The sequence below is a fragment of the Heterocephalus glaber genome, unplaced genomic scaffold (genome assembly GCF_053883595.1).
Source record: "Heterocephalus glaber isolate CG9 unplaced genomic scaffold, H.glaber_assembly_v1.0 deba00001442, whole genome shotgun sequence".
In the NCBI taxonomy this organism is placed as follows: Eukaryota; Metazoa; Chordata; class Mammalia; order Rodentia; family Bathyergidae; genus Heterocephalus; species Heterocephalus glaber.
In genome coordinates, this window is record NW_028258296.1 from 26,263,662 (window position 1) to 26,289,446 (window position 25,785).

General features: G+C 37.2%; 1 protein-coding gene and 1 long non-coding RNA gene across 10 annotated transcripts in view; one reads left to right on the forward strand and one right to left on the reverse strand.

Annotated features, from left to right (window-relative positions):
• The window catches only part of LOC110348401 (uncharacterized), a 94,892-nt gene that overhangs the window by 61,331 nt on the left and 7,776 nt on the right, over positions 1-25,785 (forward strand). The gene's annotated exons all lie outside the window — the stretch shown is intronic.
• The window catches only part of Hfm1 (helicase for meiosis 1), a 119,739-nt gene that overhangs the window by 11,986 nt on the left and 81,968 nt on the right, over positions 1-25,785 (reverse strand). For 8 of the 9 annotated variants that reach the window (XM_087213094.1, XM_087213099.1, XM_087213101.1 and 5 more), the window contains 4 exons: positions 11,139-11,219; positions 10,774-10,886; positions 8,333-8,412; positions 7,073-7,176 (listed from right to left, as the gene is read on the reverse strand). In XM_087213094.1, the coding sequence (XP_087069220.1) occupies positions 7,073-7,176; positions 8,333-8,412; positions 10,774-10,886; positions 11,139-11,219 (378 nt within the window). The remainder of the gene's footprint in view (positions 1-7,072; positions 7,177-8,332; positions 8,413-10,773; positions 10,887-11,138; positions 11,220-25,785) is intronic. The other variant, XM_087213093.1, reaches the window with a different exon arrangement.

A 25,785-nucleotide genomic window follows, 5' to 3' on the forward strand; every position in this document is an offset into this window, starting at 1 on the left:
GGCACAGCTACAACTTCTACTGATATTGAAGAAAAATTGTGAGAAGAGAAATCTTTGCCATATTTCTTATCTCAGCAAGAAAGATTTGTGCCTCTCATCATCCACAGCAGTGATGGTATCCATCAGTGTCTTGTAGATGTTCTTTCAAGGCATACTACTGAGAATGTCCATTAATGGAATGTTGCTCCAAGAATGATGCAGGCAGGGTCAGCTGAAGAAGCCATGATGCAACCAGACTCATGGTCCCTAATATTGAAGATATTTGAAGTCTTTGTATTCTGAGATGGTTCCTTATGCAGTGATAATTGAACCAGGATGCTGATTTCTCTGAAGACATCAGGATCTGGGAGTGAGGGGAGAACAAGGAGCTGTGCTGCCTCCTCTTGGACATCAGAGAGGCCCTGTGATGGAGGAGCAGAAGCCACACCAACCCTGTGCACAGGATCTTGCTATGTAGTTCAGGCTGGCCTTGAACACAGTATGTAGCTGAGGCTGACTTCAAATGCATATCCTCAGTCTCCCAGTGCTGGGATTACAAGCATCCTCCACCACATCTGGAAGCAGTTAACAATTTACTGACAACACTTGACCTGATACTCTCTTCCTGACAAATGCTGCTGCTCCCAGCCGGCTACACAGTCATGAAGGGTAAACAAGCAGTGCTCTGAAGGGTACTGTCCTATACAAGCTATCATCTTCAGATTCACCTCTTTGCAGATCCTGAAATCAAGATTTTAATAGCTCAACATTGCTGGTATCAGGTTGACCCTCACACAGAAGAAATTTATTACACAACTGTCTAGAGTAGGCCCAGGGACACCATAGCCACATAAAATCTTCAGATGTACTTCACAGTGCAAAACAGCAAAAAATGAGCAGAGCACCCCCAGTGCCAAGGAGGTGAGCTGCATGGGTGCCAGCAGCACCACTCCCTCCCCACTCCGGTGGCTGCGCTGAGACAGTATTTGGATCCACAGCACAGAGGTGCAGGGGGTCATAAAGGACATTGTTCTGAGCTCCACAAGACAGAGCAGAAGTGAGCAACAGAAAGAGGGCCTCTCTCAGGCTCCTTGATGAAAATGGAAGCCCATTGGAAAAGTGAAGAAAATCTCTGCAATAAAGGCACCCCAGACCACTGTAGTTACACACTGAATCAGGCAGGATGGTGTGTGACTGCAGTCCCAGCACTCTGGACAGCTGAGGTAAGAAGGTCACATGGTGGAGTCTAGCCCAACCAATTTGGTGAGTTAGTGAGACCCTTAGTGGGTATCTGAAGTAAAATGTCTGAGGATATAATTCACTGAGGAGATGCAGAGTACAAGCCCCAGTAATGCAAAGGTGAAAAACTAACAGATAGATGAGAAATAGATAAAAATATTCATAGATACTTAGATAAAAATAGCAAAATAAGTGGCCATTGATTTATTTAGTATGAAGAAAAAATGGCTGTCACAGATGGAGACAGGTGGAGAGTCCCCCTAGTCCTGGGCCTAACTCTCCCAATGACACAGAAGGTTGTAGAAGAATCAGATAAGAGACTGAAACCATAGAAGCAAAGTTGTACTTTTATTCAGCAAACATGCAAGAGTACAGCTGCCTCCTCACAGAGAGACAGGCAGGGGTGCCCGAAATGGAGCCATCATTGAAGGGAGGCTCAAGATGCTGGTTTTATTGTAGTTGGGGGCCTATCCTGCCTCTGGGCTGAGGGCGACCCTACTTGATTGGTTAATGATTAACTTAGCTCATTAAAAGAGACAACAGGGAAGGGTCTTTTCAGGGGCCCTTTACATCTTAGGGCCAAGGTTCTTTTTCCTTTTGATCTTAGCAAACCAAGCTTTGCAGGGTACAGTGTGAAGAGGAGGTGCAACCTCAGCAGACTGTCAGCTTTTTATGGGTGGTTAAGCCTATTCTGCCAGCTATCTGAACTCCTTTGGGGAGGGGCTCATCTCTCCCTGCGTAGGGGTCTCTATCCCTACAGGGCTATAGGCTTTTCTATTACATGGAGACTCAGGTTATAGAACCCCAAGACATGAGCTCACTTCCTTGGCAACATCTCCAAACAGAACTTGGAACCCTTGTTAATGGGTGACACAATCTAGTAACAGCCGTGTTCCAAGCTCACTTGGCTGGAGACGGTCAACAGCAAACATGCTGAACTGCTTCTCCACTTTGAGAGGCCACAGCCTCAGGACCCCAGGTAGAGAAAGTATCTGTGAAAGATTAAGAAGATGGCTGACTCCATCCAGATGCTGCAGGCCACACTGCAGCTGCTGCACAACTGTCACAGACACCCCAGGGATGGTCTCCCCGGGAGTGACCACCAGTGACCTACCAAAATCAAGGTACTCCAGTGAAGTCTCCCTAAGCCCAAATACCAATGGCACAGAAACTGGGAAGAGCATGGGGCAAGTATCACCAGGCCCAGAAACACTCAGTAGCTTTGGGAAGGCCTCCCCAGAGCTGTCCACAGAAAATCTAGAGTCAAAGTCCAGTGGGGGAGACTGAAGTCACAGTCACAGGCCCCCGAGAGACACTGAGAAGCCTGGTGTACAACCATCCAGGCCTGGCCACCACTATTGGAAACAACTTCACAAAGAGCCTTACAGAATTCCGTCCAGTGTGGTCCCTGCAGGCAGTCAGGCCACTCTCATTCTCTGAGCCATGCCTGCCTGTTTCCCTGGGCAGCCAACCCATCTATAGTCCCTTCTTCCCAGGCACCTCCTCCACCCACACCTCTACCTGATCAGCCCTGATTTTGGGGAGAGACATCATGACAAGGTCTCTTGAGAATTCCACCCACTTTGAGGGCCTGTGTGATAAAGATCGAGATGTGCGAGATGTGCGGTGTTTGGGCAATAAACAGCTTTTTACCACACACTGGGTAGAGGAGGAAGGAGACCTATATACTGTGTCACCTCAGTTGGAGTTAGAAGAGGCCATTAGGCTTTCCGAGCTAAAGAAAGATTCTGAGCTCTTAATTCATTCATCACTTTGTACAGCAGAACATCCTAAAGTACCTTGTCCAGAAGAAGAGAAATCCATCCACCACAGAGCTGCAGGCTGCTGGAGAAAGCTGTATTATGTGAATGGCCACACTTTTCAGGCCAAATGCTTCAGCAGGTGAGCTTGCTGTGCTGTCTGCACAGACCGTGTAGGAGGACTTGGCCGCCAGGTGTATAAGTGCACCAACTGTAAACTCTCGGTTCATAAGAAGTGCCACAAACTTGTCACAATTGAATGTGGGCAGCGTTCTTTACTATCAGAGCCCATGATGTCAGTCAATCCATCATCCATGGCCTCAGACCCAGCACACACAGCTATCCCACATAACCTTTCAACTCATGAGGCTTTAGAACAAGTTGATGAAGAAGAGAATGAGGCAGGGAACACCGGGGAAAGTGCCAAAGCTTCATCTGGTTTAGATCTTGAGGACTTTGATTTGCTCTGAGTGATTGGCAGAGGAAGTTATGGGAAAGTACTGTTAGTCCAACTGAAAAAATCAAATCATATGTATGCAATGAAAGCAGTGAAAAAAGAGCATGTCAACACTGATCGGATACAGAGAGAGAAGCGCATTCTACAGCAGGCAGCCAATTGTCCTTTTCTAGTTGCACTGCACGCTTGCTTCCAGACAGAAAGCAGACTGTTCCTTGTTCTAGACTATGTCAGTGAGGGAGATCTACTGTTTCATGTGCAGCAACAAAGACAGCTTCCTGAAGAACATGCCAGGTGTAACTCTGCAGAAATCAGTTTAGCAATCAACTATCTTCATCAGCAAGGAATACTTTATAGAAATTTAAAATTGGAAAATGTATTACTGGACTCAGAAGGGCACATTAAACTCATTGATTATTGCTTGTGTAAGGAAGGCTTACAGCCAGGAGACACAACCAGCACTTTCTGTGGCACTCCTAATTTCGTGGCTCCAGAACTTATAAGAGGGGAAGATTACAGTTTCAGTGTGGACTGGTGGAATCTTGGAGTACTGATATATATGATGATGATTGGAGAGTCTCCATTCCATCTTGATGAGAGCTCTGATAACCCTTATGAAAACTCAATCAAGTACGTCTTGCAAGTAATTTTGGAAAAAGACATTGTCGTACCTCATTTTCTGTCTGTACAAGCTGCAAGTGTACTAAAGAGTTTTCTAGACAAGGACCCAAAAGAACGATTGGGTTGTCATTCTCACAGGGGCTTTGCTGATGTTCAGGAGCATCCATTCTTTCAAAATGTGGACTGGGACATGATGGAGCAAAAGGAGGTGGTGCCTCCCTTTAAACCAAATATCTCTGAGGGATTCGGTTTGGACAACTTTGATCCTGAATTTACTAATGAACCTGTTCAGCTCACTCCAGATGATAATGACATCGTGAGGGAGTTTGATGGATATGTATTTGCAGGTTTTGAGTATATCAACTGTCTTATGATGTGTGAAGAAGAAGGGGTCTGATCCCCATTTTTCAACTATGCATTTTGCTTATGTTTCCATTTAATGCTTGGAAAACCTTGTTACCAGCCTAGATAGAATTAACCATTTCAGAGATGTCTGGAAGCTAATTTTAATTTATTGTTTTGAAGTTATATTTAGATGTAATACTTGATTCTTATAGTCTATAGTAGAGAATATGGAATTTTTTGTTCGTAGATTAGATTTTTATGAACTGATTTAAATAACAATGAGGCAATCGCTTGTTAACCACACTTGTATATACACATTCCATTTGTTGAGTGGGACATAATGCCTAATATTTTTTCTTTTTACTTATGATACAAGAAAACAATTTGTCTTTTCAGTAAAATATCTTACCTATGCTAGTTCCTTTCCAACCACACTTTTGAAACTGACCACCTTTTGGGGTCAGTTTATGTAGTCTTCAGGAAAATCCAAAAAATAGCAACAATTGTGAATAAACACATGTACTTTTATCTTTTTTATATGAAGAAGATACAATATATGACTGCAGGCTTTGGAGGGGTAATGGTTCTCATGAAGTGGGGCATCTAAAAGGGATTAAGGGATGATTTATTAAATGTTCACAGGTTTTGCATTGTTCTATGGTTGAAACTAGATCATTGGCTAAAATTAAATTAAACTAAGATTGTACCATTATAACTTATTTACATTTAGATGATGATGGTTACCTTTCAAATCTTTGGCATAAAAATGATACTAAAACAGAAGGATAATATATAGCATCTTAATTTTAGTTAATGGTCTGGTTTTGAATTCAGAATGATTTGGAGTTTGTGAACATTTAAGAAATTATCTTTTGCCTATTTTCAGATGCCCCATTTCATGAGAGATATTACTTTTCCAAGGCTTGTACTCGTGTATTGTCCTTCATATAATTTAGTTTGAAACTAATGAAAACATCAAAGGAAAATGTTTACAGACATTCACAAGTTCATTTCCCAGGCATGTATGTTTCTCTTAATGCCTGGAACTTGTTTTAAAACAAAAAGCAGTATTCACAACATAAACTTATAGAGAATACTAACATGTCAGAAATATGTTTAGGATCTCGCTTTTAAGTGTTGTCCTTTCCCGTAGGACATTTCAGAGTGTAGAATAATCACCCAGGGTGTTTGTTTACCATGTTTATAACGGACCCCACATTTGAATTCTTTTAGGCTTCTGAACCCCATTTTGAGAAACACTTTCTTCAAGACATTCTTTTGTCCTCCAGTTAAATAGTAGAGATTGTGTCCATGGTATAATATTTTAAGATGTTACAAGCAGAAATTTACAACTTTATGAACATTTTTGAACAAATTTTACATGAATGACTTCATTAGATACCTTCCTTGTTCCCCTCAACAAAATCTTATCAGTTTTCTGCCAATGATCTCCAAATGATGAGCATTTTTCTTTGTTGAGATTTTCACTATTATTCAGGGTAGTCTTTTGCTTTTCAATTTTTTAAGTAATAAGATGAACTGTATATTTTATAGAGAACTGCATTACAAATATGTTTTCAACTATTTTTGTAGTATTTAAGTATTATGTCAGTTCTTTTAATACCATATAGAAATTGTCTCAAAACACTCTTTAGGGGAATAAGTCAGTTTATAGTCAGAATGGTTGACATTCTGGTGTTCTAAAAAAATTTAGTTTGCATAATCCTGTAGTTGGATCATTTTATGCATATGTAGCTTGGGGTAAATTTCAAGTACTGTGTTCAGCACTGGTATATTTACTGTATAAATTTGTTTTGTTTTTATTTTTGTCATGTAGAACACTGACTTGGTTATCATAATGTAATCTGTGTTGTGTTCTTCTTTTTTCATGTTTACAGCCTTTAAATAAAACATTTAATATAAATTCAAAATAAAAAAAAAACAAAAAAACACAAATCCTTAACTTATATTTTGACCTTAACAAATAGCATGTACATAAATTTGGAAACTTTTGATCATTATAAGGTCCATGTACGAAATTTTGATGTAATGTAATTATCATTACATTAAAAAACAGTAATGTGTTGGTCCAAAAAAAAAAAGAATTTAAGGGATATTAATGGCCAACCATTTCAATCTCTTCATTTTAAAGACTAAGGTCCAAGAGGTTACACAATTTCCCCAAGGTCACACAGTTACTTTGTAAAACTGGACTAATTTTATAAACATAAAATTATTTTATATAATTCTAAAGACATATGAAAATGATAACTCAGTTTTTTACTATTCTGCTACTCAAGGATCCTTTATTTTCCAGCTTTTCCTCATATTATCTTTAAATTAAAACAATCAACACTGGGCCGGGTATTTAGCTCAGTGGTGCCACCACCTGCCTCACAAGCACAAAGTCCCAAGTTCTATCCCCAGTACCAAAAAAAAAAAAAAAATCAACACTGTGTAGGAAAGGTATTTATTAACAAAGCTATGACACACATAGCAGAACCATGTGAAATAACAAACCCAAGAACTTGAAATTGGTTTAATGACCTAAGAGAAATACATTGGTGAGTTAATAGCTGTAATAACTTTAGATGTTGGTTTTTCAATATTGCTTGTCAATCTGGAGTAATGATAACACATACTCCTCAAGTCAATATCAACAGTAATTTACCTTTGCCTTGATATTCAGATAGTTCTTCTTGAACTTTCCCATAGAGTTCATGTTGATTCCCCTGCTCCATTATAGGCAATTCAGACATGTTCAAATATTCTGACCTTAAAAAAAAATATTCTGACCTTTATAAAGATTTTTAAAAAATAAAAATGTTAATGAAAATACAAAAATGAATTTGGACTACTTATTCACATAAATGAAAAGAATATGGTCTATCCACTCAGCATTTCTATGATAAACTGTACCTAGCCTGGGTAGCAAAGGGCAAAAACCCTTCAATAGAAGGGTTTAATGGAAGAGACCAAAGTTCATCAATGGTATCTGCTATCAGTACACAATCTTAAAAAAATCTATTGTTAAGGCTGCTTGGGGTCAGCTGAGATCTCGAGAAGTAGTACTGGGATTTAGGATTCTAATTCCAGTACTATCAGTTCCTGTGCTGTACTAGGTGTTAAACTGAATGTCATCTCTGCATATAGAATGTCCTTCTCTGGATGGGGAAGTGTACATACTATTGTCTTCTAGGCATCATGATATAGGAAAAGAACATCAAATTACCGCATAAGGCTTCTGGTTACCATATGGGAATATGAAGTTCAATTTTTTCACCAATAAAATGAAATAAAAATACTTTATTTTATGAGCCAGGTTGTTGTATGGTCAAAAGAGATAATGCCCAAAAGTGTAATTCTGAAATAGTTTATAAGCTTGAGATATGATTAGTATGAACTGAGTCCTTGAATAGAAAAATAGACTTTCTATACCAATATGGTTTTCTTTTTATTACTTATTTATTGTTTGTTTGTTTGTTTTTGAGCTAGGGTTCCACTCTGTAGTTCAGGCTGGTGAACTCACTATGTAACCCAGGCTGGCTTTGAGCACCTGGTAATTCTCCTGCCTCAGACTCCCAAGTGCTGGGATTACAGGCATGTACCATGATGCCCAGTACTATGTTCTTTTTAAAAACATAGTAAATTCCTGTGACTTATTTTAGAAGGCATAGAACCTGAGGGGATGGGTAGGATGGGTAGTGTCCTAGGATGAACATTAGTATTCTGTAATTGTAAAGTTCTAAATACATTTAGGGGATGAAAGAATAAAGCCCTTACAATATTGTTGTTTCATTATGGAACTAAACGATTAGTGTGGTTTACTGTGAGTAGCTAGTAATCACCTTTCCCTGAATAAATGGCTATGTGGAGGCATACTGAGCTTAAGATGAATATTTTGTCTTTGATATTAACATTATATTTTTACCTTGATATACTGGGAAGGGAAGGCTTTGAAGTAAAACCAAACTCTTTAAGGTCCACACTTTGAGATTTATTCATCTGTATCTATTAATAAAAAAAATACAAAGTCAACTATCAGTTTCACATGAAGAACTTTAACAAATAAGCCAAACAGCAAAATTCCTGTTGAAACATAAAGCCCAGAAATCAATGAAACTCAGCCTAGTTCTCAACTCATATCTCTTTCTCAGATCCTTCTTAAATTTTTACAATCTTCATGGTTCTTTATTAGGACTTCTCTTTTTATTCTGTATGTTCTCAATCAAAGATACTCCTATGGCTTCAATTATTGTTTTCATGTGAATTACTCTCATATCCATATTTCTAGCTCGGTTCTCTGTCCTAATTTTCAGTTATATCCAACTGTATGTATGGCATCTTTAGGCAGAGCTATCTCACAGGCCTCTGTAGCAGACATCTCTGCCCAGTATTAGCAGACTCACTGCAACCCAGTCTCAGCATCCTTCGATCACTCCAAGCAAGGTAAGCAGTGCCTTCCCCCTTTACATCCCTACCTGCATACCAGCTATCCCTGCCTGCGTATCAGATATTCCTGCCTGCATATCAGCTATCACCAGACGCTTCCAGCCAGGTGCTTTTGGATGCTTCACACTGTGTTGCTAGATGTCTTCAAAGCATGCCCGTCTCACTTTCCCACAGTTATAGTCAATAAAATACTGGCTGCCCTTGGCACCCTTTGTCTTTGCTGCCCAGAGCACCACTGATCAGCCCCAAGACCCAGTTCTCTCTAAATCTCTAAGTTTCTTTCTTTACCCTTATCAGTTTGTGTTGTAGTGCCTCATAGGAGACTGTAGACCCACTGCAGAGGTCTACAGAAATGTCCTCATTCCTGTTCCCTATAGGCCTCTATTTGGTATTTCCCAAATTGAATTTATTCTGTCTCTAATTTGCTTTCCCTTTAATGTTCTTACCCTAGAGAGGCCCAACTTTTCTCCCAGTTGCTCATGTCAGAAAGCTGGGCATCATTTTTGACTAGTCCTTCTTTCTATCTCACTCCTCATAATCAATGAAGTACTGAGGTAGTTGAACCTTCATTTGAAATTGTTTTTTTAGCCTAGTCACTTCTCTCCATTGCTTCTACTACTACCTTAGATGAGGTCATCATTTTGCTTGAATTACTGCACAAACAACCTAATGAGCTCACGTGTTCCTATAATATTTATCTTCTAATCTGTTCTCTACATTGCAGCCAGAGTGATCTTTATAAAATGCAATTCTGATCATGTCACTGATTAAAGCCCATCAGTGATTTTCCAATACTTTGGAGGATAAAATATAAATTACTAAAATAGCAAAAAGGCCTACATGATCTAGCTCCTACTTAGCTCTTCATGCTCATGTCTCTCTCCTCCTCTACTTGTAACTGAGTTCTAGACACACTGTCTTACTGCAGCTCCTTTAAAGATCTTTTCTATTTCCCTAGACCTTTGCATACCTTTCTATCCCTTACCACCATCATTCTCATGCCCCACTCCTCCATACTTGGCTTATCCTTGGGTCTCAGTTACATCTACGAAGAATCCTTTTCAAGCTTATCAAATATAGACTGAGCCTACTTTCTATCTAAACTGAAGTATCTTACACTTCTGTCACAGAATTACTCATCACACTACCCTGAAAAGGCCTGTTTACCTATTGGTATCTTCCTTCATTCAACTATAAATTCTGTGAGGACTGGGAATAAAACTTTTATTTTATTACTATATCTTAGTATATTCTTGATGCTCAGAGAATATGGAAGGAAAGAAGGAAAAATATGGAGGAAAAAAGGAAGGAACAAAGGGAGGGAGGGAAGGAAGGAAAACTACGTTCACAAAAACTTAGTCTCTCAGAGAAGGTGGTGATCATTTCACATTTCTTGCCTCTCCCTATTTTCCAACATTCCTTTTTTTTATGTCTCAGAATATTTATTCTTATAAAAGTCCTAGAAAAGAACTTTACTAGGATATGATGTCCTAGTGTTTAGTCTGCTAGTGGCTAGCCTATTAAATAGTAGAAACTCATTTCTTAATCTCTTGGAAGGAACAGTTTTGCTCAATAATAAACTAGGTGCAAAAATCCAAATCAACTTCAGACTTTGCATCACTGTTCATCACATATAGAACCCAGAAAGGACAAGAACATCTAATTTCAACTTTTGAGGAACCATGACAAGATTATATTCTTCTTATCCTTTTCTGCCTAAAACAAAAAAAGCTAATGAGATAAGAGCCGTATAAGTATGTTCTAAAAAGTAGTAGACTTGAGTTTATAAATAATGTTCATATTCCTAGTCAAGCCCACAAGTAAATGAAAATTACTTGGATACCTACCTTATTGATACACAGAACAAATTATATTTATATTCATTTAATTGTAGAACAAAGGAATGCTATTAAAACTAACCTTGAGACGTTTAACTGGAGGAAGAGATGAAACAGCATTCCTGTTTCTTAAATCAGATAAATATGAAGAAATTGTCTCTTTAATTTCTGACTTCTGCGCAATTCCAGTTTTACCTATGAAAAAAAATCTTAGATTTCTAAAAATTAAATTTTAGCTATTTTTCATATAAAGCCAAATTTTTTCAAAATTTTGAATCTATTATTTACTTTTTTCATGTTGCCCATAAAAGATGCACCTTGAGATCATAATTAAGTGTAATAAATACAACAGAAAATATGAGTTACAGATAATGAGGATGCTACTACACCTCATCAAAGGTCTCTCACTTTTTAATGCCTGAAATAAACTTGTTTTATGGAACTCACAGCAATCATGTCCACATCTATGTTTATTTTTACAACGATGATTGCATTCTCTGTTCCCAGGTTTTTTGCATGCAGTTATTCCTAAATTAATATAAGAAAAAGAAAGTTATTTTATTATGTATTACTATGAACTTAATATAATTAATTCTATCTCTTTTCTCTCAGATGGTACAAAAGGATTTTTATTTTCACATTTTCTCAAACGTTAACCTATGCAATTAAAATCATATTTCTAATAACATTTAGACCTTGCTCCACTATTAACCCCATCCCCAGCTTTTCATAAGTAACATCTGGCCACCTAAAGCTTCTCTCAACCTTCCTGGAATAAACAGAGCCAAATATGACAGAATATCTGTAACACATTTTGTCTTTAACAAAGGGAGAATATTTTAGGTATGGATAAAATAATTATTATAAACCTCTGGAAGCAGAAAGTGGACACATCTAAATCAGTGTTCCCAACTGAACATAAACAACTTTGAGAGACTCAGATAAGGCCATTCTGTGATCGCAGTAGAAGACAAAGATAAGGTGACCATGTAATTATTTCTAAAACTAGACATGAACACTCAAGAAATACAAAAATAATGAAACATCCCCCCCTTCTGGCTAACATAGATGACTACTATTTTTTAAATCCACCTCCAAGATAAAAAGTATCAAAGTAATGCTTTCTGAGTATCCAATCCAGAACTGACCTATGCTTTCCCTAAACTCTTCCAAGAATTACCAAACACAAGATGAAATCTTATAACGAGCTCCTCCAAAATCCCTGAAATGATCTGCAGTTCTTCTGGTGATGTGCTCTCATTAAATGAACCTAACATTCCTCAAAGACAGGTGGTTTTTGGACGAAAGCCTCTTTAATATTATACTTTGTAAGAAGTGCCATGATTTACTGGTTAAGAAGTTGTGCCCCAATTCATGCTCTCATTGCCCCTCACTTATATTTTAACTGGTTTCTTTAAACCCAGTCCTCCATGCTTCAAATTATTTTATATATTTTTGTTTAATTAATCTTCCCTAAATTCAACTCTGATGAGATCATTTGCCCACTGAGAAATGTTAACTACTCCTTACTGCCAACAAAGTCAGTTCTATATTCAAGGTCCTGTACAATTTAGTACAGTTGCCCTTTCTAGCACCCATAATAAACCTACCCCCATCAAAACACATTCAATTGCCATTCTTCAAATAATTTTACTCATATCCTTTCTGTAACTGCACCTTTTGTACTATCTTTTCTTATAAATCTCTTACTTCCTTGACTATCAGAAGTCTATCAACTTTTAAAGTAACTCAGATGTCAGCTCTATTATAGGGGTCTGTTGTGATCACTTCATCCAAAGTTATTTATCTCTACTTTGGGCTCCTATAGCTTTTTCTTTGTGCCCTCATTGTATGCTGCATATATTTAATATATTTATAGGAAAAAATACAATGGTGAGGTACAGGACACACTAGATTTTAAAAAATGAGTTCTAATACGGGGTCTTCTCTGAAAAATAAAACAAGGATTAAAAAGAATATCTGTTCTATTTAATTCAAATGAAAAGATAAAATGAAATTAAGCATATAAAAGTATTTTGAAATTAAGTGGTATGCTAATAGGGGTGCCCCTCTCTGCAGGTCAGCCAAGCAGCATGAAGCTCCTTGGCTGTGTTCCGGTTCCTGCCCATGGAACAGTGAGGTCCCCAGAGCGGCTTGGAGCCCCACCTTCAGTGCTCTGCTTAACTGCGTGGGCACCTGTAAGGCCCAATTCCACCCCCCCACCCCCCCACCCCCCACCTTCTGGCTCTTCTGCTACCTAGTCCCACACTACAGAGGCACAGGGGATTATACTTCACATAGTTAAATGTGATAGATTAGTAACTACCACAAATTGTCATTTTCTAAGCTGCGCTTCATGCTATGGTATTGCTGATTGCAACATTTGGCCTAACATGCTGTGATTGATCTAATCAGTTCTCCTTCCTGGTATAAGGAAAATAAAATAGCCTCAGAGTCATTAGAGCCTCAAAACCTAAACACAAGCCATATCTGGAAGACACCGCTGAAAAGAAATCATTCCACAAGGGTTTTAAACATAAGCAACAAAGATACCTGCATTAAGCAATTCTGAAATATCAACCCAGGAATTAAACCAAAACAGTACCAAAAAACCCAAGAAGACATTTAAGCAAGGCACAAACACAGGCTTCCACACCACAAAAAGGAAATTCTGGGGGAAATGAGCTGGAAAAGTCGGATAATCAACCATCTGGACACCCTGAACTGATAGCACAGGAAGTAACAAAACAGATGAATGAGGCTCTAGAAAAATTCAAAGCAGAAATAATCTCCCAGATAACCACAGAGATGGTGAGCAGAGTGAAAGACATGATTGGAGGATCTAGAACAGAAACAGGTAAAAAAAAATAGATGAGCTCAGAAACACGCTGGAAGCCATGAATGACCAGCATAAGAAAGAAATGGAAACCATGATTGCCCAACATAAGAAAGAAATGGAATCCATGAAACAGATTCAAACAGATATTCAGGAGATTAAAAACTCCACTGAAAGTATGCACAGCAGATTAAGGGAATGTGAAGATAGAATATCAGATATAGAAGACAGGATTGTAATTAAGGACCATGAAAACAGAGATTTCTTCAAAATAGTAAGAGACCACGAGAAATCAATCCAGCAGCTGCTAGATGATGTAAAGAAGAATAACATAAGACTGATAGGAGTCCACGAAAATACAGGAGAAAGTACAATTGACATAAAAAACTGTTCACAGAAGAAATAGTTGAAAACTTCCCAGACAGAGGTAGAGAATTGGACATACAGATAAGTGAGGCATATAGAACTCCAACTAGACATGATCAAAAAAAATCTACACCTAGACATATAATAGTCAAGATCCCAGAAACCCAACAGAAGAACAAAATTCTACAGGCAGTTAGAGAAAAGAAACAAATCACCTACAAAGGAAAGCCCATCAGAATCACGGCAGATTTCTCAACACAAACTCTCAAATCAAGGACAGCCTGGAGTGAAGTATTTCAAGCCCTAAAAGAAAATAACTTCCAACCTAGACTGTTGTATCCGGCAAAATTATCTTTCAAAATCGATGGGGAAATTAGATACTTTCACAACAAAGAATACCTGAGAAATTTCATGAACACCAAACCAGCACTCCAAACAATTTTATGCAATATCCTAGAAAAAGACAATGAAGGTCACAACTCCATGAGGGCCAACAGAGAGAAGACACCACGCAAGGTAAGGCACTAAAGGGAAAGGGGGAAAAATAAGAAAAGAGCCAACAACAATAAAACATCATGGCAAGAATGAGTCAATATCTCTCAATTATAACTATCAATGTTAATGGCCTCAATTCACCAATCAAAAGAAATAGACTGACAGAATGGATTAAGAAGCAAAACCCAGCAATATGCTGTATACAAGAAACACACCCAACTCAAAAGGAAATTCATAGACTGAAAGTAAAAGGATGGAAAACAGTTCTCCACACCACAGGAACCCAGAAAAAAGCAGGGGCAGCAATCTTATTTGCAGACAAAGTAGATTTCAAACCAAAACTAATTAAGAGAGACAAAGATGGTCACTACATCCTTGTGAAGGGAACAATCCAAGAGGAAGAGATGACAATCCTAAATATTTATGCACCAAATACAAATGCCCTCAACTATACAAAACAAATATTAATGGACATGGAAAACCAAATAAACAATAACATAATTGTAGTGGGGGACCTCAACACCCCTCTATCACAAATAGACAGATCATCTAGGAAAAAAATTAATAATGAAATTCTAGAACTGAACCAAGATATTGAACAAATGGACTTTATAGATGTTTATAGAGTGTTCCACCCCACAAAATCAGAATACACATTCTTTTCAGCTGCACATGGGTCATTCTCCAAAATAGATCACATGTTAGCTCATAGGGCAAATCTAAGGAAATGTAAAAGAATCGAAGTTATCCTCTGTATATTATCAGACCATAGTGCAATACAATTGGAGATCAATAACATTAGAAACCGCAAAACAATCACAAACACATGGAAATTGAACAACACCCTCATGAACAACCAATGGGTGACAGAGGAAATTAAAGAAGAAATTAGACAGTTTCTACAAGGAAATGATAATGCCAGTACAACATACAGGAATCTGTGGGACACAATGAAAGCAGTTCTACATGGGAAATTCATAGCAGTGAATGCCCATATTAGGACAACAGAGAGAACTCAGTTAAATAACCTAATGCAGAACCTCAAGCTCCCAGAAAAAGAACAGCATCACAGATCCAAAGCTCATACAAGAAAGGAAATTATAAAGATCTGAGCAGAAATCAATGCAATGGAGACTAAGAGAACGATACAGAAAATCAATGAATCAAAGAGTTGGTTTTTTGAAAGAATAAATAAAATCGATAAACCTTTAGCCAACCTTATCATAAAAAGGAAAAAAAGGCTCAAATTCATGCAATTAAGAATGAAAAAGGTGAAGCCACAACAGATCCAGCAGAAATTCAGAGGATCATCAATACCTACTTTGAGAACCTGTACTCTAATAAAAGGGAAGATACAGAAGAAATGGACAGATTCCTAGATACATATGAATTGCCAAAGTTAAATGAAGAAGATATAGAAATTCTAAACACCCCAATAACAATGAATGAAACTGAAAATATAATAAAAAATTTACCAACAAAGAAAACCCCAGGTCCTGATGGGTTCACTGCTGAATTCTACAGGACATTTAAAGAAGAACTAATGCCATTACTCTTTAAACTCATCAAGGAAATTGAAAGGGAAGCAAGGCTTCCAAATTCTTTCCTGGAAATAAGTGTTACTTTAATTCCAAAACCAGGGAAAGACCCAACCCACAAAGAGAACTACAGATCAATCTCCCTAATGAACATAGATGCAAAAATCCTCAACAAGATACTGGCAAACAGAATACAGAGGGTCATCAAGAAGATCATACAACCTGACCAAGTCAGATTTATCCCAGGGATGCAAGGATGGTTCAACATATGTAAATCAATAAATGTAATACACTATATTAACAGAGTCAAGGACAAAAACCATATGCTCATCTCAATAGATGCAGAAAAGGCATTTGACAAAATCCAGCACCCATTCATGATAAAAACGCTATAGAAAATTGGAATAGAAAGTCTTTATCTCAACCTGATTAAGGCTATCTATGAAAAACCAACAGCCAACACCACACTAAATGGTCAAAAACTGAAAACTTTCATGCCAAAATCAGGAACAAGACAAGGATGCCCACTATCACCACTCCTGTTCAATATTATTCTGGAAACATTACCCATAGTAATCAGACAAGAGAAAGAAATTAAAGGAATAAAGATAGGAAAGAAAGAAGTGAAACTGTCATTATTTGCTGATGATATGATACTTTACATAGAAGACCCAAAAAAACTCAGTCAAAAGTCTTCTAGACCTAATTGACAGATTCAGTAGAGTAGCTGGATATAAGTTCAACACTCAAAAAACAATAATGTTCTTATACGCAAATAGCAGACCCATTGAGAGAGAAATTTGGGAAATAATTCCTTTTACAACAGCATCTAAAAAAATGAAATATCTAGGAATCAACCTAACAATGGAAGCAAAAGACCTCTACACTGCAAACTACAGCACTCTGAAGAAGGAGACTGAAGAGGACCTAAGAAAATGGAACAATATCCCTTGTTCCTGGGTAGGAAGAATCGATACAGTGAAAAAGGCCATACTTCCAAAACTACTATATAGATTTAATGCAATACCAATTGAAATTCCAACAATATACTTCACAGAACTAGAGAAAACAATACAAAAATTCATTTGGAAGCAGAAGAAACCTAGAATAGCAAAAGTAATTCTAGGCAACAGAGACATGGCTGGGAGTATCACAATCCCCAAGTTGAAACTATACTACAAAGCTACTGTGATAAAAACAGCATGGTACTGGCAAAGAAACAGACCCGAAGATCAGTGGAATAGATTAGAAGATGCAGAAACAACTCCAGACATACTTAGCCACCTCATCTTTGACAAAGGAGCCAACCACCCTCATTGGAGGAAAGATAGCCTGTTCAATAAATGGTGTTGGAAAAACTGGATTTCAACCTGCCAAAGATTAAAGCTAGACCCATACCTATCACCATGCGCTAAACTAAGATCAAAGTGGATTAAAGAGCTAAATATCAAGACAGAAACAGTAAACTTGCTGGAAGATAAGTTAGGTAGAACTCTCAATGACATTGGCATAGGAAAACACTTTATGAACAAAACTTCAGTAGCATGGGAGCTAACACAAAGAATCAACAACTGGGATGTCATCTTATTAAAAAGCTTCTGCACTGCAAAAGAAACTACCAACAGAGTTAAGAGACAACCTACAATATGGGAAGAAAATTTTAGGACCTGTACCTCAGACAAAGGTTTACTATCTAGAATATATAAAGAATTGAAAAAAATCAGACCCCCCAATTCAAAGACCCAATTCAAAAATGGGGATCTGAAATGAACAGACATTTCTCAGACAAAGAAGTAAAAACAGCAAATAAACATATGAAAAAATGTTCAACATCACCGGTCATTTGAGAGATGCAGATGAAAAGAACACTGAGATTCCACCTTACCCTACAAAGAATAGCTGCTATCAAGAAATCAACCAATAACAAATGCTGGTGGGGGTGTGGAGAGAAAGGAACCCTTCTCCATTGTTGTTGGGAGTGCAGACTGGTGCAGCCACTGTGGGAATCCGTATGGAGATACCTCAAAGTACTAGGACTAGAGGTCTCATTTGACCCAGCTATTCCCCTGCTGGGTATCTTACCCAAAGAATGAAAAGAATCATACCACAGCGATATATGTGCACCTATGTTTATAGTGGCACAGTTTGTAATAGCTAAGGTTTGGAAACAGCCCAAGTGCCCATCAACTAGAAACTGGATAAAGATGTGGGTTTTTTAATAAAATGGAGTACTACTCAGCCATAAAGAACAAGAAACTAGTCATTTATAGATAAACAGATGCATATTGAGGCCATACTCTTAAGTGAAATAAATAGGGCACACATGTGTAAATACCAAATAGTATCTCTAGTGTGAGAAACTGAAAGTGTAAATAAGGATGAAAATGATTAAAAGAAATAACTGATAATTTGAAATAGGAAAAGGTCCAAAGGGGTAGGGGTGGTGGGAGGGGAAGGGGAAAGGTAAGAAAGGAAAGGAAAAATTATGGGAAAGGAAAAATTATGAGAAAGAAAAAAAATGGAAACAAAGTCTATGTAAATAGGGAAGGGTGGTGGGGGTGAAGGGCACATAGGTAATGGGGGTAAAAGTAAGAACTAAGATACATCATGTTCAGGTGCAAACAACCAATGATAGATGTAAATGTACTGTATACCTAAAATGTACCAAATAATATATAAATAAAAAAGTGGTATGCTAATATATTAAATGTGTGCATTATATCTACTATTACATTAATTCAAGATCATACAAACAATTATAACTGTCTGTGTGCTATGAAGGAGAGGTACTCTATGCTATCTGATAACAGGGTGTGCTGTCCTGGTCAAGAATGTTGGAGATAAGACTGAAGAAATGATGGGTGTGAAAAGGCAAAGAGATAGGAGAAAGGGAATTTCAGGCAGAATACCATGACATATTCTGTAAACTTCTATGACAAGGGAAAACATGGCCCACTGGAGAAAATGAAAGATTATTGTGGCTACTGTTCAGCAAGTAAGAAAGAACATATGCCACTGTATTGGTAGAAAAGGCAGCATATGTTTGCAGAGGGACAGTTCCACCACAGTATCCTGGCAATTGTATGTCCCATAGGTCACATAAGTAAGGCTCAACGATTGGCAGAATCCCTGTGATCCTGCTTAGAACATGGCAAGAAGGGCAGTCTAATGAGGAGCAGTTTCCGATCTGACTCCTAACGAGCTTGTATGAGGCTGCCATGAAGCAGTATCTCATTTTCTTTCCTGTTTCCAGTAAAGTACTTTCTACTTTACCCCTTTTGGGTACAGCTGTAGGCTATACCATGGCTTAGCTGCAGCACAGAGTTCACACCTCAGAAACAAATCAACCCACCTCTCATATCATCTGGCCCCAGAGACTGGTTGATCATATAACTATGTGGAACCTTGTAGGGAATGCCAATAATTTAGACTCTAAGAGAGATATAGGAAGCCATTGATGTGTTTTAACCAACAAGGGGACACATGAGATTTATATTTTGAAAAACATCACTCTATAGTGTGTAACAGGGAGAAGAGAATTGAAATAAGACATAATGGTTGCAACAAAACTAGCTAAAAACTACTATAGAAATGTAGGCCAACAACCTGGGTAGCTCAGTCTATGGTGATGATAGTAGCAGAGTCAGAAAAAATGGGTTGATTTGAGAGACATATACGAGGTAAAAATACATTTAAATAAGAATCAAACATAGTACCTTTCTTTTTTCTTTTTTTTAAAATTAATTTTATTGGTACATTTTAGGTATACAATATAATGACATTCATCATCAGAAATTTGTACCATTACATAATCTATTTTGGTTCTTATTTTTTTCCCCATTCCCCTGCTCTCCCTTCAACCCCTCCACCCTTCCCTATTTACAAAGACTTTGTTTCCATTTTTTCATTTTCTCATATTAATTCCATTCCCTTCTTTCCTTTTCCCCACTCCTCCCACTTCCCCTTTCACTTTGCACCTTTTCCTCCTATTTCACATTATGTATTATACTTTTTAGTCCTAATTTACACTTCCAGTTTCTCACACCAGAGAAACTATTTGGTATTTACATATGTGTGTCCTATTTATTTCACTTCACAGTATCGCCTCAATGTACATCCATTTAGCTATAAATATCTCTAATTTCTCATTCTTTATGGCTGAGCAGTACTCCATTTTATAAAAAAAAAAACAATACATTTTCTTTATCCAGTCTCCAGTTGATGGGCAATTGGGCTGTTTCCAAGTTTTAGCTATTACAAACTGTGCTGTTATGAACATGGGTGCACATATATCACTGTGGTATGATTCTTTTAATTCTTTGGGGAAGATACCAGCAGGGGAATAGCTGGGTCAAATGGGACTTCCAGTCCTAGTTCATTGAGGTATCTCCATACTGATTTCCACAGTGGTTGCACCAGTCTACATTCCCACCAGCAGTGGAGCAGGGGTCCTTTTCCTCCACAGCCTTGCCATAATTTTGTTGTTGGTTGATTTCATGATAGCAGCCATTCTTTCTGGGGTGGAATCTCAGCATTGTTTTCATTTGCATCTCTTGAATGACCAGTGATGTTGAACATTTTTTCATATGTTTATTTGCTATTTCTACTTCTTTGACAAATGTCTGTTCATGTCAGATGGCCATTGTTGGATTTGGGAGGTCTGAGTTTTTAAAGTTCATTATATATTCTAGATAGTAGACCTTTGTCTGAGGAACAGCAGGTGAAAACTTTTTCCCTCGTTGTGGGTTTTCTCTTCACACTTTTAGTGGTTTCTCTTGCTGTGCAGAAGCTTTTTAATAAGAGATCCCACTTGTTGATTTTTTGTGCTAGTTCATATGCAACTGAGGTTTTGTTCATAAAATCTTTTCCTATGCCAATGCGTTCTACCTAACTTCTTCAAGAGTTCTCCCTAACTCTTCTTCCAGCTGGTTTAGTGTTTCTGTTTTAATATTTAATCTTTAATCCATTTTGATTTTAGTTTAGTGGATGGTGAGAGATATAGGTCTATCTGTAATCTCTGGCAAGTTGAAACCCAATTTTTCCAGCACCATTTATTAAAGAGGCTATCTTTCCTCTAGTGAGTGTGTTTGGCTCCTTTGTTGAAGATGAGGTGGCTGAGTGTGTCTGGAGTTGTTTGTGCATCTTCTAATCTGTTCCACTGGTCCTCAGGTCTGTGTCTTTGACAGTACCATGCAGTTTTTATCACAGTAGCTTTGTAGTATAGTTTCACATTGGGGATTGTGATACCCTCATCATGTCTTTGTTGCCTAAAATTGCTTTTGCTATTCTGGGTCTCTTCTGGTTCCAAATGAATTTTTGGATTGTTTTGTCTAGTTCTGTGAAATATACCATTTCAAGTTGAGGATTGTGATACCCCTACCTTGTCTTTATTGCCTAGAATTGCTTTTGCTATTCTAGGTCTCTTCTAGTGCCAAATGAATTTTTGGATTGTTTTTTCAAGGTCTGTGAAGTGCACTGCTGGAATTTCAACTGGTATTGCATTGAATCTATATAGCAGTTTTGGAAGTATGGCTATTTTCACTATGTTGGATTTTCCTACACAGGAGGAAAGCATGTCTTTCCATTTTCTTTCTTTCTTTTTTTTTTTTTTTTTTTGGTACTGAGGATCGAACTCGGGACCTTGCGCTTGCGAGGCAGGTGCCGGAACCACTGAGCTAAATCCCCGGCCCCGTCTTTCCATTTTCTGATATCATCTTTGATCTCTTTTTTTCAGAGTGCTATAGTTTTCAGAGTAGACGTCTTTCATTTCTTTCATTAGGTTGATTCCTAGGTATTTCAATTTTGTGGATGCTATTGTGATAGGAATTGTTTGCCCCATTTCTCAGTAAGTCTTTTGTTTGTAGTACCTTTCTTTCTTGAGAAGCATTTTGCTTTCTCTGAAGTTTTATTGCCTTCCATTTAGTCTAGAAATACCTACCTTAATTTTCTTAATGTTCACTCAATATTTCAGGAATAAAGACAAATATAAGAAAACACCTCACTCACTTTTTCTCTCCTCATAGATACCTCCTTCCCTGAGCCTTCCATTATCCGCCTAATGCAACAGAAGCTTGTCTAATAGCTGTCATCTTGGAACTTGCTTCCATTAAGCTTATGAGCTGAATCCATCATATCTGGATTCTCTGACTTTTTCATTCCTGATCAACTCCTTTGTTTTACAGGTACTCATCCTCAAGCAACTGCCTAAGAATGGATGTGCGAGTTTGAGTTTCTGGACCTTTCAATTTAGTAAGAGTCTTTGTTTTACTTTCACACTCAAGAGTTTGGTTTGGTTAGAGCAAAGGATTGGAAATCACTTATTCCCCTGGAATGTAAAGTCCATTCTCTTCTATTATCTAGTGTTGTTGATAAAATGATTATTACAATCTTGATTTTTGTTTCTTGGAAGCATTTATGATTTTCTCTTTAAAAACATTTCTCTGAAATGTTGCCTTGTTTGTAGATCTTTTATTCATCCTAACTAGCATTAAGAAAGCCTTTTTGATGAGACGATTTCTGTCTTACTTTAGGTCTAGAAGGTTTTTTTCAATTTTTTTCTTTGGAATTGTTTGATTTCTCTTTCTGAAACACTTGTTAGACAAATATTAGGCTTCTAAACTGCCCCTTTAAATCTTATGTTTTCTGCCTCAGTCTTTTTGCTTTCATTTAGATTGTACTGACTTTATCTTTTAGCCCTCAAGTGTTTTATTTTTCCAATCACAGATTTTGTCTGTGCTTATTCTTTTATGGCACCTTATTTCGCTTTGTGGTTGCAATCTAATCTTTAATTTCTCTGAGATGAATACTTCAGGTTTTATATTAAGTGTTATTAATTCCTGACTTATCTTGTTACTCTTTCATTTACTTTGTTTACTCATCTTGTACTTTCACATGTTCTATATTTTCCTCAAATATCTAGTCATCTATAGTTGTCTGTGTTAAGGTATTCCTATTATATGTCCATCTCACATATGAGAAAACTAATTCATATAGAGGTTAAGTAACACGTCAAGACTATGCTGCTAATAAGTAGCAAAATCTTCTCATCTAATTTCAGATCCTGGTCTCTCAATTATTATACTTCTGAATTATACATCATTCTCCCCAAAGGATTAATTTAATTTATTGAGAGAAGAAACATTATTTTGGGTTGAAAGACTAGGAGGAAATGTTCTTTTTTTTTTTTTTTTCCTAGTACCAGGGATTGAACTCAGGACCTTGCCCTTGCGAGGCAGGCGCAGCACAACTGAGCTAAATCCCTGGCCCTTTGTAAAGTATTGTTTTTGCAATAAGGAGTAAGAACTTGCCTTCGTCTCAACCCAAGATGCATTTTTAAACACTGCCACAAGGTGGCGGACAAGGACTACATGCACATTTGTCCCCAGTAGCAAAAACTAATGGAAATGTGAAGGTAAAGGAGAGATTCTGAGGGCTCCCAAAAATTTCTAGGCAGAGTTGGCAGGTCTTGTCAGGAATGCAAACTGATATACAAGCTTGCTTAGACTTCTACCATTTGTTTTTCTAGTCTCAATTTTATTAACTTCTGCTCTGGTCTTTATAATTTCCATCCTGTACTACCTTTGGATTTGAATGGTTCTTATTTTTATTGGACATTAGATGCATGATTAGGTTGTTTATTTGGTCTTATTCTATTTTTCTGGGCATTTACAGCTACAAACCTCCTTCATGGATTGCTTTCACTGTGCCTCATAGGATCTGGTATATTGTAGTGGCATTATCATTTGATTATCAGAACTATTTAATTTCTTCCTTTATTTCTCTCATGACTCCTTGATTATTCAAATGTATTGTTTAATATCCATCTGTTTGCATAATTCTGTGGTTTCTTTTGCAACTGCTTTCTAGTTTCATTGTACTATGATCTGAATAGGCATCAGATACTTTAAATTCTTTATATTTAAGCATGCTTTATGGGTTAGTATGTGGTTACTTTTGGAGAAGATTGAATCTAGATACATATCTCTCATCATGTAGTACACTAAACTAAAAATGGATCAAAGATCTACGTATTAAAACAGAAACAATTTGTTGGTAGATAAAATACATAAAACTCTTGAAGACAGGCTAGGCAAGGATTTTCTGAACAGAACCCCAGTTGCACAAGAAATAACATCAAGAATAAACAAATGTAAATATGGAGGGATGGAGGGGTTGAAGGGAGGGCAGGGGAATGGGGAAAAAATAAGAACCAAGAGAGATTATGTAAAGGTGCAAATTTCCAATGATGAATGTCATTATATTGTATACCTAAAATGTACCAATAAAATTAATTTAAAAATAAACAGATGAGATCATATCTAATTAAAAAGCTTCTACACAGCAAAGGAAACAACAGAGTGAAGAAACAACCTGCAGAATGGGAAAAATTTTGACTAACCCTTCCTTGGACAGAGGACTAACATCTAGAATAAATAAAAAAACCGAAAAAAAAATCTGACCCTTGAAATAAAGACCCAATCAAGAAATGGTCAACTGACATGAATAGACACTTCTCAGAAGAAGTACAATTAGCCAATAAATACATGAAAAAAATGTTCAACATCTCTGGCCATTATAGAAATGAAAATTAAAACAGCACTGAGATACCATCTTACTCCAGAAAGAATGGTTATCATCAAGAAATCAAATAATAACAAATGTTAATGAGGCTGTGGAGAAAAAGAAACCTATGTTGTTGATGGGAATGTGAACTAGTAAATCACTATAAAAATCAGTATGAAGGTTCCTCAAAAAAACTAAAACTAGAAATTCCATTTGGCCCAGCTATTTCCCTTCTAGCTATCTTCTTGAAAGAGTTAAAGACATCATATTACAATGATACATCCATACCCATGTTTTTAGCACAACAAAAATAGCTAAATCTTGAAAGCAGATTTATCTGTCCATCAACAGATAAATGGGTAAAGAAAATGTGGTATGTACACACAATGAAGTACTATTCTAATTCCATATAATTAAAGCATAGTTTTGGGGGGGTTTTTTGGTACCAGGGATCGAACTCAGGTCCTTGTGCTTTTGAAGCAGGCAGCTGAACCACTGAGCTGAATCCCCAGCCCTAAAGCAGAGCTTTAATGAGGTAACTTGACTGCTCAAAAATGTCACATGGTACTAGCACAAAATTAGGAATGTGGATCAATAGAACAGAATAGAGGATGCAGAAACAACCTTGAGCTGTTTGATCTTTGACAAAGGACCAAAAACATAAACTGGAAGAAAAATACCCTTGTTATTAAATGGTGCTGGGAAAACTGGATATCGACATCCTGAAGACTGAATCTAGACACCTATATTTCTCATCATGTACTGAAATGGATCAAAGATCTAAATACTAAAACAGAAACACTTAATCTACTGGAAGATAAAATAGGTAAAAATATTGAAGACATGGGCAAGGACTTTCTGAACAGAACCCCAACGGCACAAAAAATAATGGTGAGAATCAACAAATTAAAAAGCTTCTTACAGCAAAGGAAACAATTAATAGAGTGAAGAGACAACCTGGAGAATGGGAAAAATATTTTGCCAGCTATTACTTGGACAGAGGACTAACATCTAGAATACATAAACCATTCAAAAAATTAGACTGCCCAAAATAAAAGACCCAATAAAAGATAAGCAACAAAAATGAATAGACACTTCTCAGAAGTACAAATGGCCAATAAATACATGAAAAAATGTTCAACATCACCGGCTATTAGAGAAATACAAATTACAACTACATTGAGATACCATCTGACCCCAGAAAGAATGGCTATCATCAAGAAATAAAATAATAACAAATGCTGGAGAAAATGTGGGAGGAAAGGAACCCTTCCACTACATTGTTGGTGGGAATGTA